At 34.8% G+C, this 18,171-nt stretch overlaps 1 protein-coding gene across 1 annotated transcript; it reads left to right on the plus strand.

Moving 5' to 3' along the window:
* The first annotated feature begins 4,186 nt into the window (after positions 1–4,186).
* LOC133295786 (laccase-7-like) lies at positions 4,187–16,998 on the plus strand. Its single transcript, XM_061494642.1, has 10 exons — positions 4,187–4,459; positions 5,676–5,810; positions 8,846–9,093; positions 9,747–9,829; positions 12,095–12,162; positions 12,296–12,447; positions 13,878–14,122; positions 14,586–14,714; positions 15,280–16,242; positions 16,868–16,998. The coding sequence occupies exons 1-10, from the start codon at positions 4,187–4,189 to the stop codon at positions 16,996–16,998; spliced, it is 2,427 nt and encodes an 808-aa protein (XP_061350626.1).
* The last annotated feature ends 1,173 nt before the right edge of the window (positions 16,999–18,171 follow it).

The raw sequence follows: 18,171 nt of genomic DNA on the forward strand, positions 1-18,171 counted from the left end.
ATGATTAAGGAAATAAAATTACCTGTTACTATTTCTATTTAATACAAATCTATTATGTCAATCAACTGCAAAGAAGAAAATTAATCTATTCAATACTGTAGGTCTCCTATGATTATATAACTGTGTATTCAGTTATTAAAATCCTAATATTTGTACAACTCAACAAATATTATCTCATTTACACAATGTGTAGAGATTATTGCCTAACTCTACAAGAATTGCGGTTCAACAAATTGGCTCAACAAATCCGGTTGAACCCGGTTGAACCAATAACCCAGTAACTCGACTGAGTCGATGACCGGTCCAAGTTTTAAAACACTGGGTTCAACTGATTAAAGTTGATTCTTTGTCGTGGTACTTGTAAGAGGGCGCACAAGTAAAACGTCTCTAATGAGTTGAGCATTCATAATACGAGGCAGGTTGTCTCCACCATTTTCCTCAAGGGTGGTGGAAGATCAATCTAGATAGGGCGGAGAACATCAATACTGAAAGGTCTTCACCAACTGGAAATAATTAAATAAAGATTTGATTTGTGATTTAAACTAAAAAATCAATTTGAAAAATCTGTAGAAATAGAGAAAGTAATTAAATAAATATTCTAAATCTCTAAGGAAGAAGGATATTATTTTTGAAATTAACGATTAATACTATAAGCTTCTGGGTTATTATTCGTGGTCTGAAATTAATGATGGCTTATGAATGTTTTTCAAAACAAAATTACCTAAATTAGGCGTGATTGTCTCCTGATTGAAACCCAATTTAGACGTGATTGGTGACGTGTCAGGTGTTGACACGTGTCACATTTTTAAACTCAGAAGCCTCTGAGTTCTGGGTTTGTGATTTAATATCAACTATTTATTTTTTTTAATTTAAATCACAAATCAAATCTTTATTTATTTTTTTATATTAAATCACAAACCCAGAACTCAAAGGCTTATGGGTTTAACCGCTCTTTTAATACCATTCTTGCAAATTTAAATTGTGTTTGTGAGAAATAAAATATGTAAAACGAGATGTCATTGCGTAGATCTCAAAAAGTTATGTGGAATCAAAAAAAATTACTTGATTTGGATACCCGAGTCAAAAGTTATGGCCTTCAAAAGTTTAATGATTAATTATTATTATTTTTAGAAAAAAAATTTGACACGTGTCAACACCTGATGAGATACGCTCAAATTTAGACGTGATTGCCTCTCGAGTGACGCCCAATTTAGGCGTCATCGGTGATTGTGCAATAAATATGTAATTATTTCTAAAATTGTAATAAATGCATAATTAATTTATTAAAAAGCATTAAATAAATTTTTTTTGCCACATATTATCAGCTTTAAATTCAATGTTTGTCTATTATTGTAATTTTTTTCTTCACTCCAATCTCACCTTCTATCTTCAATCCATAATAACGGAAATTCTACAACTCGATAATGCTGATTGTAAGACTAATTGTATTGATTTTGATTTAATGAATAGGTTGACATAAAGGTTATTCAACTAAAGAACCAGAAAGTTATTTAAAATAGATAATTGTTTTTGATAGATGCATTTATCAAAGGGGTTTTAGTTTGTCATTTAACATGACACGAAAAACTTTCCTACACACACAATATTTTGTGAGGCCCACATTTTTTAAAACAAAAAACAAAATAAAAACTAAGGCACGCAAAACGAATCTCTATAATATTACATAATCACTTTTCCTACAACATAACTCTTATAAAACCCTTTATCAAAGGGGTACAATTGAGAAAGTATGCCAACAAACAAATGAATTAGATAAAGCTGGAAAGGGATAAAATTGAGAAAGTATAAAAGCAGAGGAGTTTCCAAAATCCAAAGTCCAAAGCACCTTGGCACCATCATTAACGTTACAATTATATTATATTATTATATATTTCTGATTTCACTCCATTCTTTCGCAGGGACACCTAAACCCAATCCTCCCTTCAAATGCACACTGAATATTCCTCTCCTCATAAAACTATATATACAAACGACACATTCCTCTCTATCCCTCACATATACTCTACACTTTTATGTACACAAAATGAACTTCTAGACTGACATTCTCTCTGTCTCTATTATTTTCCCATCTTTTTCATCCTCTGTTCCTTCTTGCACTATTCGCAAATTCCATTTTCATATAAGATTGAGAACTCAGTTGTGAGTTTCACCGTGGAAAATTGTAAAAAGAGGGAAGAAGATTCGATCTTTCAATTTAGGGGGTTTTGGGGATGAGGCTTAACGGAGAAATCTCACGCGTAGAAGAAGAAAAGAAAGAAGCGGGTACGACGGCGTTTGCGAGTGGCGATTGCGGGCAGAAAGTGGTGGTTGGGTATTCGTTGACGTCGAAAAGAGCTTTCTGCAACCAAGCTTGACTGGCCATGCACGGTTATTTAAATTAGATACTATTTAAACAGTAAATTATCGCTTCTCAGCTTTATCTAATTCACCTGCCTCTGTTTACTGAAACCGCCTCCGAACATCCATTTTCGGCAGTTAAATTATGACCGCCTCTGTTTTAAAAGAAATCAGCGACTACTTCCCATATTCGACATCCAACCCGCCTAGGTTTCTTTATATTTTAGGTCGGTCAAGCCCAAACGCCAGAAGTTCCGCCTAGGAATACATTTAAACAAAGGCGATTATGATAAAACGCCACCAAGTCCGACGGTTTATGATGCCAGAAGTCGTCGGCCTTGTTAGCCGCCCCAATTTCCGCCTGAAACGTTTCTTCTGAGGCGGTTCAGTGGTAACCGCTTGAATTCATCCGATGGCAAATGCCACTTTTCTCTTAGTGTAACGTCCCACCTAAAAATATACATAAATCCAGATGTTCTTAAAAAGACTTTAAACATCTTTGCCAATAAATTATTTAATATTCTAAGAATAATAGGGATAATATAACACACACAAATTGTATTTTGTTTGATTGTTAAAATAGTATAAGTACTAAACAAACAATAAACCCAAAGAACAACAAAACCTCTAAATTTTTGTTAATAACTAAATCAGGATATGATCAGATAATAAGAAATTGGACCTAGTATATAAAAATGAAATGGGAAACCCTGGGCTTTACTAGGGTTTGGCGGTAGTCTCCATGGAGGCAAACCAGGGAAGCATGGAAGGCGGAGAAGGAGCGAAAATTAACAAAGACAGAAATGGTGATCAACATAACGTGGATGGAAAGGATCTGGTTGTTGCGGAAAAGAGGCCATATGCGAAGGTGGTACAACACAATCAATGGGATGAGTTGGAGTCTGACATCCAGATCTGCATAAACGGCAACAGAGTGTCCAACTTCAAACTGTCATATGCGTTTATGCAAAATGCTTGGCAACAATGGTGACAGACTTTGATCGTGAAGCTCCTGGGAAAAAAGGCATCTTATGACTTTATGAAACAATGGCTGGAACACATATGGGCAAAAGAAGGAAGAATTCTGGTAACAAATGCAACGAATAACTTCTTTCTTGTATGATTTGAAAGAAAAGAGGAAATGGCAAAAGGTAGGTACGATGGACCACGGATCATCCTAGATCATTATTTAAGCATTGAATACTGGGTCCCAAATTTCGAGCCTGCAAAAACTACGGTGGATAAGGTGGTCGCTTGGATTAGGTTGTCGAAATTCCCCGCAGAATATGTCAAGTCGCAATGGTGGGGACAACCCCAAGATCCGTTGGTCGTCCAAGGAAAATAGAAAAAACTAATTCGAAGAACAATCTGGATGCAAACAACAGAAACAGTCTCTCTATTTGAGTAATTGTAGGCACATGTCACACCTGGTACTCCTTTATCTCAATGATGTGCTCATTCCTTTTATGGAATGTGATAGGGGTTGGCAAGAAGGAGCTTGGTGGTGACCTGAAGTTTTTAGTAGTCAAATACTCGATTCAGCTGGTAGTTATTATAGAACTTGCACCTCTGGGTTAAATTGCAAGTGGTTATTGAAGAAAATTGAGTTTGATAAATATACCTTAGAAGAGGCTTAAGGATTTATAGGTGGTATTTGGTGGCTTTGGTCATCTTCACATGTGTCTGTCGATGTGGTAAGACAATCTACCCAATTTCTACATTCTCGCGTCTGTATCCAATGTATGCGAAAGTTTGATTTTACTTCAGTTTATGCTATTCCAAATGAGCATCTTCTCAGTCCCTTTAGGAATATTTGTAGCAATAGAAAATGGATGAGCCCTGGTTAACGGTGGGAAACTTCAATGAGATTTCAAGTGTTACGGACAAAAAAGGAGGTAGTCCACCGGACCCTTCTAAGTGTGACAAATTCAAAGCTCGGTTGGAGGACTGGAATTTGGATGATTTGCCGAGCTCTGGTGCTTTCTCCACTTGGAAAGGACTTAAGTGGCCTCACCTCCCTCGTGTTTATAAGAAGCTCGATCGTGTATTTGCTAATGCATCCTGGCGAATAGAATATCATCAGGTTGATGTTAGCAATCTGGTACGTACTTGTTTCGATTATCATCCTATGCTTATTTTCATTTCAGGTCAGCAAAATACATAGGTTCTTAGACAGTTTCGATTTGTGGTAGATTGGCCGAACCACCCTCAGTTTCCACAACTTATGAAGATAAAACAAGAAATGAGATTATCAAATCAATCACATGTTAGGAGATTTTGTTCAGCCCTTGCAGCGATGAAATAAGGAGGTTCATGGTTCCAAAAGAAGACCAAGTTGTTGAAGAGGCTAGAGGATCTGCAGGCTCAATTGCTCCAGCATGAAGATGCCAGTCTTCGCCAATTAGAGAATGTTTGCTAGGAGGAGTTGAATGTGGTTCTTGACAGGGAGAAACGACTATACTTTCAAAAATCTGAACAAAAGTGGATCGTCGATGGGGACCGAAGCACAAGGTTCTACCATCTGAAAACTATAGCCAGGAGGAGTGTAAACAAGATTGTTCGACTATAGGATGGCACTAATAGTTGTGTAATAGACCCTCAATGTCTTCATGATTTGGCATGTTCCTTTTATAACAATCTTTCTCTAAAGATATGGAATACAGAAGGTGGATCTCCTTAGATAGTATATGGCTTGTGCTTGCCCAAACCGACCTTAATCTTTGGTCTAGGCTTCCTTCAGTATTGGAAATTAGGCACTGTTTATTTGATATGGGAGCATATAAGGAACCGAGGCGAGATTACTACCCAACTATATTTTTTCAAATGAACTAGGATAGATTAAAAGATAAGGTATGTGCTTTATTTAGGAAAAGTGGCAACATCCTGAGTCTATCTGGCATGTCAACTGTACTCTATTGGTGTTAATACCGAAGCAAACATCCCCATCTCACATTAGTCAATTTCATTCAATATCTCTCTGCTCTATTTTGTACAAGTTACAGAGCAAGCTACTTGTCGACAGGCTCAAACCCATTATGGAGCAACTCATTTCTCCTTTCCAAGCGAGCTTCGCCCCAAAAAGGCAAATTCATGATAATATTATCATGGTGTAGGAACTAATTCACAGTATAAACAAGATGTGCCTCAAGCGCCCTTTTATGAAAATTACAGTGGATTTGAAGAAAACCTATAATCGATTGAATTGGAATTTCTTAAAGAATATTGTCCAAAAGATCTGGTTACTCGATCACTTTGGTGAGCTTATTATGAATGTTGTTACCTCTTCATCTATTAAGGTATTATGAAATGGTTGCCAGACGTCTGACTTTAACCCTTCTAGGGGTGTTCGTCAAGGGGACCCATTGTCTCCTTATTTTTTTGTGCTGGCAATGGAGAAGTTAAGTCATATCATTAACATAGCAGTGGCAGGGAAACTTTGGCATCCCATTAAGGTAGGCCTCCAGTCTCCCATCTAATGTTTACTGACGATCTAATGTTGTTTGCAGAGGTATCACTTCCTCAGATGGAAATAATGCTGAAATGTATCAATTTGTTTGAGGAGATATCAGGATCAAAATTGAGTGTTCAGAACACTAATGTCTTCTTCTCAAAGAACATGTAGAACAACTTGCTAAGGACATTATTAAGAGATACGACTTCAAATAGGTGCGCAATGTTGGGAGATATTTAGGTGATTGGATGATACACGTGAACGCAACCAAACAACATTATAAGAATATTATTGATAAATTAAATCCAATCTAAGGGGTTGGCAGCAACAGATTTTATCACAAGCAGGTAGGATTACGCTATCCTAATTCGTTTTATCTACGATCCTTTACTTTCGCATGCAGCATGGTAAGCTCCATGAGGCTATCTATGATGAAATTGAAAAGATTCATAAGGGATTTATATGTGGTGAAAGTGAGACTAACCATAGGCATTATTTGATTACATGGGATACCTTAACATTGCCAAAGGAGTTTGGGAGGCTGGGACTGAAGTGGTAGAAAGTTATGAACGATGATTTCCTTTCAAAGTTGACATGGCAATTCCATAATGAAGCAAACTCTTTGTGGGTAAGATTCCTGAAAGGAAAATACATGGGTAGTAGGGTTGACGTCTCTACATCTATTGCTCTCTGTCGGGTTTGGTTGTTTATGGAAAACAAGGTCATTTAGGATATTGGAGATCATACTTCAGATTTTTCTTGAAGGATAAATGGGCACCAAGACTTCAGCCCTTGATTGATGGAATTATTAATCTTGTCCCAGAAGAAGAAGCCCAATAATATGTGTATGATTATATGAATGACAACATCAATTGGCAAGTTAAGCTACTGCGACTTGGCTACTTGAAAAATACTATACAACAAATTTGAAGTTGCTTGCCATTTGCTTTGCAGGATGGATCGGATAGTCGGGTTGGAAGACTTGAAAATACGACTAGGGTCACGGTAAAAAAATGTTATACATCTCTATTGGGAACACGATGGATGATGCCCACTTGCTATATGCATTCTGGAGAAATCTGTTGGGTTAGAAAGGTCCTCAACGCATAAATTTTTGAATGGAAGTTGGCCCATAACAAATTACCTAGCAAAACATGGGGAACCTCGATACCTCATCTGCAATGAATAGGTAGAAATCTTGTTGCATGCTGTTGGGGACTGTCCCTTCATCATAAAGATATGAGCTGTTATTCTGCCTCCTTCAAAAAGGAAAACCTTCTTCGATGTTGATTTACTTGAGTGGCTACAATGGAACTAGAGTCATAAGGGGAAGTACAGGTACAATCACATGGGCTACTCTTTTTGTTGTTGGCTAGTGGATTGATATGCCTCTGGCAGATGTAGTTTTCTAAGCTGAAATTGATAAGACTTGACTCATAAAAGAGCAATTTATATACATATTTGCTTACTATATTGATTCTTTCCATGTCAATGATATTTCTCACCTATTGGTTGTGATTATATAGGTAGAAGAAGTGAAAACTACAAAATTGTAAAAAGCTTGTTGAACGTGACTCCACACGGGTGAACCTTGGGCCAAATTCCAGTAAGTTGGCGCAAACTGGCGCCATTCTGGCGCAAGATGGCGTCGTGCTCCTCAGTACAATTTCCAGGAAGTTGGCTCAAGTTGGCGCCACACCGGCGCCAACCCGCGCCGGTTTACGATTGCACATGACCGCGTTGGCACAAACGGCAGAGAGTTGGCGCAAGTTGGCGCCACACTGGCGCCAACCCACGCCGGTTTGCGAATTTTTCAGGACGTGTTTTTTAAATGACAGAAGCATGGCGCAAGTTGGCGCCACACTGGCACCAGCCCACGCCATTGTGCGAAAAAAAATCATCGTGTCTTTTAAGGGCAATTTTGGAAGACGATGGGGAGATATATAAAAAGGAGGTTTATGACAGAAACGAGGCACTTTTCGACGGCAGAGAGGAAGGAACAAGGATTGCAGAATGAGGAGAGGAACGTATGATTGTTCTTAGTCTCTTTTTGTAATTACTCTCTTCTTCTTTATCTTTTATAATTTTATGTCAGCCATGACAATGGTTGGCTAGTTCTTTTTATTGTGGTTAGGGTCACAAATCCTATGTGAACCCTTGTTACAACGGATTGGTTTATAATTACTAGTTTATATATTTATCTTTATTTCTACTCTGTGCGTAATTTCTATCTTCTTTATTAGAATTGATCAATCTGATAGTTGATGATAGTTTGAGGGTTAGAACCCTAGATAGGAATATTGGGGTTTTTAATCTTGAAAGGGAATAGGATAACAATTGGTATGTGTGCTAGAACTAGACGTATATTTGATTGCAGATGCTTAATTTATTGTGTTCATTGCTTAAATCCATAAGGAACATTGCAAGGAATTGGAGTTCCAATTGGGGTTAAAGGGTTAATCTTACAAGGAATTGAGGGTTAACTAATAATATTTTTAGATGATAATTTATCTGAGTATTTATGTAAATGACTATTGTAAATCAATCCAAAGTAAGAAGTGGGAATCATTCGGTGAGTGTACTCTAGCTACAACGCTTTCTCATATTTTACAAAATCAATTTCTATTTTATTTCTCATAAACAAAAACCTTGGAAAAATAAGTCTTTACTTTTAGTTCTTATTTTTTCTCAAAATCAACAACAACCTTCACACACCCATATGAATTCCTTCCATCTTAAAAGGATAATTATTTGATATTTGATCCCAATCCCTGTGGAGACGATAACTTTCTTATCACTGTATTACTTGTGCGATCGGTACACTTGCCAGTGAGCACCATGGATGATATGGTAGTGGCGTAATTTAGTTGCACATGGCCAACCATCCCCTCCATTTATCCATTCGCATCTCACTGTGATTGAAAATGTGCAGCAAATGTGCGATGCGTTTGTACAGGACACCTCTCTTTTGGAATAATTTATTAAATTAAATACAGATGGTGCTTCTAGGGGCAATTTGGGGGTCACTGCTTGTAGTGGGGTGCTGCGAGACTCAAGTGGCAGCTGGAGAGGTGGATTTTCTTACAAATTGGTACTTGTTTAGCATGGAAAGCCAAATTGTGGGGTGTTCTGAAAAGGCTCCAGTTGGCTTGGAGTAAGGGCATAAGGAAACTAATCATTGAAAGTGACACAAGCTCTCTTGTCGCATTGCTTACTAGGCATGGTGAGAAAGCTCATGAGTCATCTTTTGTGACTCGGATTCGAGTAGTGATCAATCGTAACTGGCAAGTCCACTTTATTAATACATTGAGGGAGGCCAATTGTTGCGCCGATTACCTGACGAACCTCCTGCTATACCGCCCAGATATGGATAATGAATCTGTCTTCTTAGAAACTCCTCCGAGATTACTTTTGCTTTTGTTTGCGAACTCCTCAGCCACTTCTTAAATTAGAGGTGGCAGTTGATTCTTTTCTTTTTATTTTCTGCTTTTTATTTTCTTTATGTATCAAAAAAAAATTGGACCTAATCTTATATGATTGAATTTAGTCCAATTTGGGATATTATAGTGTTGAAGCTTGTCTAGGATTGTTGACTTTCAAGCAAGATGGTATCTTTTGATGAAGCCTAGATGTCGCAAGCAGAATGATTTAACTAGAATTAGAAGTGGGATTGGTACTTGCAAGGCATTTTGATGCTCAAGCATGTGTTTGAGTGAATAAGTATATGTTATATGGGAAAGATCAATGTACTTGGCTCTTTTGTCTCTTTGTTTGAATGTACCCAGATCTTTTCTCTCTCCATAGTGTGTGGCATCACTGGCATGACTTAGTCTTGACTGATAGCTTTTCTTTGTTGTATTAATTGATATGCCGTTAGATTGGCTCATTTGGATGACCTTCATAGTCTACATTTTTATGTGGAATGCATATTGCTCAGCTGCATTGGAGACTTAGTTGAAAGTTTGTCTATGCCATTCAGTCATTGGTTGAATGAGGCAATGATCAACTTTGGGATGTTGGGTAATCTGCAAGTTATCGTATACATGTATCGTACACGTTTACTAGTTAAGGACTTCTTTGGGTTTAATCTTATGATGGGCCTTGTCTTAATTCAATGGGCTTCTATTATAGTTTGTAGCTTATACTTTTGGTCCACATCAGCTAATAATATTTTGTCTACCACACAAAAAGTGGGGAAAAAAACTTCTTACCCTTTTATTATCATAACTCTATTGTGAGAATAATAAAAAATACAAAGGATATTGTAATAAATTTTGTGTTGCTGTTTTTATGAATATACAATTTTTTTATTCTATGCATCGATTCTCAAAGATCTAACTCAACCAGAGGGTTGAAATTACATATGATTCATGCTGAAAACAAGACACTAAGACTCACTGGACCTGTGTATGTTTTAGTGTGTGTAACTGCACACACAAATTTTTTGGAAAAAAAAATAAAATATATTTTGGGTCATGAACAAAAATCACATGATCCAATTTAATCTCTTAAAAAAAAAGTCGACTCGTTATCACTTTAAAATCTAAAATAGACCCATGTTAGTCATTTTGAGGGATTAATGTGGATCTTTTTGATTTTCTGAGGACCATGATTTTGATTATCTGAGTCTATTCTTGAATTCTGAGGAATCACGAGTAGACTTTTTTTCTCCTTAAGAGATTAAATTGAGGCCTATAATTTTTGGAGTACCCAAAATGTTCTATTGTAACAGTTTATTTGACTCTTGATTACTTTTTTTATATTAAGTTAAAAAAAATTTATATATATTCTTTTGTATTTTAATATATTTAAAATTTTCTTTAATTTTTTTTTTCTTTATTCCTTTATTCTAAGGGTGCATACATTAAAAAAAAAATTCTAAGTCTGCTATTGGACTCAAATATATTGCTTCTAGGGGGCGTTTGGTTGAGGAGAAATTTTTTGAATACTAGGGAAATAGAATTGATAGGGAAATGGTAAGAAAGTGAGATAAAGTGAGATAAATAGAAAAATGTTAAAAAAAGTAGTTTGATGGGGAAAAACTTTACTGGAAAAATTAAGTAACTTTTAGGAAATGTATGTTTGGTTGGAGGTAATATATAGTGAAAAATTTGAGTGAACAGTGAGATTACCAACTTTTTAACAAAAAACCATCTCCGAAAAAGCTTTCCAAACAGTACATAAAGCTGTCTTTCGGTTCCAAAATTTAAAAATCAATGCATCCTAAATGAATGGGTTTCTGAGTAAATCACCTTTCACCAAACACGACATTTCAAGAAGCCTCAGCACATTTGCATAAGAAAGTTGTAAAAAGCCTCAAGCCAAACACCACCCTAGAGTTTGGCAAGGGAATGGCAGTGATTCATGCTACCAAGCTGTCCATGGATTGGGCTGCTACAACGTGTATCGTTTTCCTTATAAAATAACTAAACATAAGAAAATTTATGTCGTCCCCCTATAAAATTTATGTATCAACCTGTCCCCAGTTTCGCTTTTTTCCCCTTCCACTGATGAATTTGTTTGAATTGTTACGAAAATCCACATTTTGACTTTCATTACAAGACAGACAAATTATTAACCAATCACGGACACGTTTGCGTGTACAATATGCTAAATATATTGTAATTTTTTCGGTGATAACTTATGAAACATTAACTATTATGTCAATGGTAAAAGTTCCTAAAATTTGAAATAATAAAAATTAATTAGTATTAAATATCGATTAGGTCAATAAAAAAATTATTCTCCTTAACAAGAGATTTTAAATTCGAACTATGTAAATAGAAAAAATAAATATTGGGAATTCCAATCAACCGATGGAGAATTAAAAAAAGAAAAGAATAATTAATTATCAGCACCATATATAAACTAATAAAGGGGTCGTTTTTTTGGACCGTATAGTCAGAAGTCAGAGGCTAATTAATCACAATTAAAATTTCGGGTTAATTAGCTCATAACAGGATATTATTGACCGACAGTAGTTTTTTATTCAATGTGAATAATCACGATGGCAAAGTCAAATATACATATTTAATTTTATAAAAAAATTTGTTCTCCTAATGTGACGAAAATTCAAATGCCTTATGTCATAACCTCATTCCGTTATTATAATTACAACACTAAACGCGTAATGGTGGAAACATCAAGTCTCAGGGAGTTTCTATATATATAGGATAGATCTTTTGCTTCGAGGCAACACATTACACAGAGATTTCGTAATTTATTTTATTAATTAAACTGCGATCATCACGTCCTTTAACATGAAACATTTTGCGTTTTCTCTAGCGTGGTCTTTTGCTCTTCTGCTAACTTCTTCCTTGACGTCTGCTGCTGTTGTGGAACACACTTTTAATGTATGGGCTCGTTTATTCTTCTCCCTTTGTTTCTTTAGAGATGAAGATTTATATTGATTTCCACGTACATAAAAAGTTAGCCTTGCTGTTTATGTATATTGCATGACATTCATTGGAATTTTATTTATTGCAGGTTGGTAACTTAACTGTGCAGCGCTTGTGTGATCAACATGTGATCACTGCAGTTAATGGAAGCCTGCCTGGACCAACTATTAATGTTCAAGAGGGTGACACTCTTGTCGTCCATGTATTGAACAACTCACCCTACAATCTTACCGTTCATTGGTAAACTTTTCCGCATCATTTCTCAATCAAATCAATTCATATATAAGGATAGGTTATTCTATCTATTTTTTTTTTCATGCCTACAAATTTTCAACACCGTTAGATCAGAATCTCAAATGAAGAAAAATAGTAAAGGTTAGTTGAAATTCTAATTTAATGGTGTTGGAAAGTGGTAGACAAAATAAGTATGAAAATAAAGTAGGGAGAATAACTTTTATATATATATATATATATATATATATATATATATATATATATAGCTTATTCTTACGCCTGTATAAAAATAATAAGTCTTACCAAATTCTTACCATTAATTTGTCTATATTTCACGGCTCACATATATAGTAAATTAGAGTCATTAAATATAAATAAGATCAATGTCCAACATTGATTCGGATGTAACTTATATGCAAATATGTAACTTAGATATAAATCAAAGAGGTGCATACGAAAGTGCAATGGTGAGAGTGGACAAACCGTCCTCTCTATACTTACAAATGTAATTTATATAGTTAGTCGAGGGATATTTTAAAAGGGTGTGTTACTTTGGTGGTGTCCAGGACCCTTAGTGCCTATAGATCCCGGTAAAAAGGATATATTATCGTGTAGTGAAATGAATGATTGGAGACATTGACCGTATTGTCCTTTTTTGAATATAATATATCTCAATTAATGTTACTGAGTCGAAAAAAATTTTCAAACTGTCACGACACTATAGTCGTTGAGATAGCCAGTTACTATGGGCTGGATACGTGTCACGTCCTCAGTGGCTGGACACGCAACTCATTTAACCAAAAGTCGTTGAGGTAGTCAGCTACTTTGATGCAACCAGGCCTTCTAACCGCTGGGGAAATGACACATGTCCCGACTATAGTAGCTGACTACCTCAGCGACTATGGTATTGTGGCAATTTGAAAATATTTTTTTCATGACATTCAAGTATATTATATTAAAAAATACGGCAGTTTGACAATGTCCCGAATGATTGAGCTCCATGGTAAGTCCAGGGAAAAGGGTTCAGAATAATTTCTAAGTCAAGTTTTTATTATACTTTTTTAAATGAAAAAAAAAAACTGCTATTAAGATAGATTTTTTTTCTTCGCACCTGTATCGTGATACTTCTTCTAGTAATGTGAAAACTTATTTCACGTTTAGCTATTACTTGTATTCAATAATCCAAAAATGAGACTTTCACGTTTCTTCTAAATATCATCTTTGAATGTGTAAATTTTCTACGTAGAAACGTATCCAACATATCTGTCTTTTTTTTTCTTCTTTTTGACTAACCATAACAAATGATTAAATGTGGAAACAACTATGAAGTTACTTTCACATCATCATTATTATTATTATTTTAGTTACTTTCACATCTATTATTTTATATATCATTTGTAACTAAATTTAGGTATCTTTTACGGTATATTACGCAGGCATGGAATTTTTCAACTTTTAAGCGGATGGTCAGACGGTCCTGAATATGTAACTCAATGTCCAATACCCTCTGGTGGGAATTTTACCTATAACTTTACCATAACAGGACAAGAAGGTACCCTTTGGTGGCATGCTCACTCATCTTTTCTACGTGCAACCGTCCATGGAGCCCTCATTATTCGCCCTCAAGAAGGAAACTCATACCCATTCCCTTCGGTCAACCAAGAAGTCCCCATATTGCTTGGTACTAATCTTTTTTGTTTTTCTATTCCCTCGAATAAGCAAGTGATTTGACTATTTAAATCAATGTTTTAAATGAAAAGAAGAATGTATATCTAGTTGTAATTTATAGTATCAATGTCATCAACTAACTAACCATCTATAAAAATTTAGCTATTTAGTTTAAGATACATGAATAATTTTATATTTTTTTTATGTCTTTAACATGTCCACTAAGAGTTTTCTTAATGTATAAATTTATTTACCCTGATGCCTAAAGTTAATATTTTATTGAAAAAATAAAACAATAAAGATAAAATTTTAAAAACAATTATTATAAAGATTGTGATACAATTAATATCATATATTAACTGCTTCAAAAAACTTAAGTGATCGAAGGAATACAGATAAATAATTTTATATTTTTATTGAGCCTCTAATTAGTATTAAGTTAAAATTTTCTAAATACATTTGATAATTAATTGCAGGGGAGTGGTGGAATGCCAACGTTATTGATGTTGAGAATAATGCAACAGCAACTGGCGCTGCTCCAGCCCTGTCAGATGCTTTCACAATTAATGGCTTTCCAGGCGATACCTACAATTGCTCTCAAAATCGTAAGTTAACTGTTTTAACATAACCATAAATTTTCATATATATGCAAACGAAGTTTAGTTCATACATTTAAATATTTTCAACACTCGAAGATCTAATTTTCTTCAAATTTTAATTGTCCCCCATGTAATATTTGACCATGTGTAATGTGAAAATTCAAATGTATTATTCAAATATAAATGCATCTCATTATATGTATATATATATATATATGAATCATTTTACACCTGTATAAGTTACATTTTCAATCTTAAATATCATTGATTTTACTTATATTTAATTGCAAGTTATGTGAACCATTGAATACAAGTGAATTATCAATGACAAAAAATAAATATAAAACTCTTATTCTTACTAGAAGATTTTCTCGTCATTTGATTCATTTATAACTAAAGACTCACTTAACTTAAAAATTAGACTCGTTAAATATAAGTGAAATCTACAATTAAGATTAAGAATATAACATACATTTTATTATAAAATTCTAATAATAACATGGAGATCACCTAAGTATTTTTCCCACCTGAAACGGTTTTATCTCTAATTTCGACTTTGATGTAATTTCAGAGACATACCAACTCAATGTGAATCAAGGAGAAACCTACTTGTTGCGAATAATCAATGCTGCACTCAATGAGCAACACTTCTTCAAGATAGCCAACCACACTTTCACAGTGGTAGCAATCGATGCCACATATACCCAATCCTATGAAACGGACGTTATCGTGATAGCACCAGGCCAAACCGTTGATGCAATCCTAAGCACAAACCAAACCGTGGGTTCATATTACATGGCCTTCACACCATACCATTCAGCCCCAAACGTTGGAATCAACAACTCAACCACTAGAGGAGTGTTAATTTACAATGGTACCTCATCAGCATCACCACCCATAATGCCAGACCTACCAGATCAATCTGACACACCAACAGCACACAAGTTCTACACAAACATAACAGGATTGGTTAGTGGTCCCCACTGGGTCCCTGTTCCTCGTAACGTGGATGAAAACATGTTCATCACTTTTGGTATTAACCTTGACCAATGTAACCTTCCAGGCCCAAACAACACATGTGGTGGCCCTAATGGTAACAGACTTTCTGCCAGCATGAACAATGAGTCCTTTGTGTTACCCAGTGGGAGAGAGTTTTCTATGTTGGAAGCATTTTACAACAACGTTAGTGGGGTTTACACCAAAGACTTTCCAGATCAGCCTCCGTTTGTGTTTGATTATACTAGTAATAATTTGAGTTTGTCAATTGCATTTGCACCCAAATCAACCAAGGTGAAGACTTTGAAATTCAATTCAACGGTACAGATTGTGCTTCAAAATAATGCTATCCTTGCTGCGGAGAACCATCCCATGCACATCCATAGTTTCAATTTCCATGTTTTGGCTCAAGGGTTTGGGAATTATAACTCCACCATTGATGAACCAAAGTTTAATTTTGATAACCCTCAAATGCGTAACACAATTGCTGTGCCAGTGGGAGGATGGGCTGTCGTCAGATTCCGAGCAGATAATCCAGGTTGGTTTCTTCAGCTAATTAAATTGATTTTTTTAAGGGACTTAATCAAAAAAAATTTGGGTTCAATGTGTTTCTCCAAGAGAATAAAGTTATTTCCTATAATTCAAAATAATTTTGTTTTAGGATTTTTATAAAATACAGGTATTTTGGTTAAATTCATATCATAAAAGAGAAATGAAATTCTCAAAATGCCTTATATTTTTTTTCCTAAACTCTAAATATCATTATTGGTTCTAGGAAATAAATGCTTTTGTGGTTAATTTTGGGTTACAAGAGATAACTTTTTCTACAAAAGAAATATTTTCTCCCTTAACTTTTAGAGATTAACGTTTCTCCTACAAAGATAAAGTTATCTCCGCGGACCTAAAAAGATGTCATTTTCGGGTGTGAGAAAAAAATGCAAGGTATTTTATGAAAATATATTATACAAAAAGAAAGTAAAATTAATAAAATACCCTACATTTTTTTCCCCTAAATCCCCAAAACAAAGTTGTTTTGAATTGTTGGAAATAATTTTATCTCTTATTGCAGGGAAACATTTTTTCCTAAATTTTATTATGTGGGTCTTGGATTATAATAACCAATTTTGAATTTAATTTCTTCTACCTTTTTAAACACTACGCAGGTATATGGCTTGTGCATTGTCATTTAGACACTCATTTGCCATGGGGGCTAGCCATGGCTTTTGAGGTTGAGAATGGACCTACTCCTTCATCCACACTGCCTTCGCCACCAGCTGATATGCCTAAGTGCTAAGTGAAAAGCTTACCAATACAATCATACCTTACAAATTTCAAAATAAATCACGAAGATTCGCTGATATTTATCCACTTTCTACTATTTGATTATGCGAATTCATATTTCAATTTGTTTGATTGGGAAAAAGAAAGTGTAATAATGGGCGAAGGGTTATTTTCAACCACGTAATTACTTGATGATGCTAAGTTCATGCACCCTGGGAAATATGATGATAATATTTTTATCCATTATGTTTCGTCTTCTGCTTTTTCCCAATATTCAATATAGTCGTCCCTTATATAACTAGTATATATGTGAGAACCAATAATGAAGAAAAGTACATGTGACACATGCACATGCAAATTACTTTGGGAAGTGAATTTTTGAGGCATACGTACGAGTAAATTGAATTAACCAAAGTCTATTTCAACATATGCGTGAGGTATACTCAAATATATAAATTTAAATTTTATTACAATTAGTCAAGACGCAATATTAGAATGGAACATATATGGTAAACGCTAAGGGTCAATAACTCTATATTAATTAACATTATATACCCAAAAAAAATTATGAATACACAATCTAGACATTTTCAAACTGTAATTTGCCTCTCACTTTCCTAGAATTTTCCGTCACTGCATATTCCTATCAATCGTCTCTTAGTTATGTGTCTTGGGTCTTAGAATGGGATCTAGTTCTTGTAGCCTACTCCTTTTTTTTAGTCTGAACAAAAATAGTTGAAAATTACATTTGACAAAATTAATTTATTTTTTTATTCCAGAAAATAAAATGATATCTCGAGAACAAAAATTCAAAAATAAATATATTTTTTTTGTTTATTTATTCTTGGAACACTATTTTATTTGATACACACATCGTGGAATGCGTTATTATTGAAACAAATAAAACTCTTTCTCTGTGAATAAAAATAAATTATGTTGTCAAATATTTTTATGTTAATAAACTCTTCCGAAGCATAAAAAAAAAAATCATTTCTCTCCAAAATCATGATAAAATGAATAAGTTAGATTTTATTGCGGGCCTTTCAACCTTATTAATTTATGCCAAGCCCAAATTCCAGTGAAACCCATTCTTCTCCCGCCCTGTATGTTAATGGGTATTGCGTTGTAGACTCTTTATTCTTCATTCACTCCGATCCCACTCAAACTTGGCATCTGCCTTGGCAGC

The sequence above is a fragment of the Gastrolobium bilobum genome, unplaced genomic scaffold (assembly GCF_033153095.1).
Source record: "Gastrolobium bilobum isolate Gb01-03AN ecotype WA unplaced genomic scaffold, APGP_CSIRO_Gbil_v1 utg2103, whole genome shotgun sequence".
Classification (NCBI taxonomy): Eukaryota; Viridiplantae; Streptophyta; class Magnoliopsida; order Fabales; family Fabaceae; genus Gastrolobium; species Gastrolobium bilobum.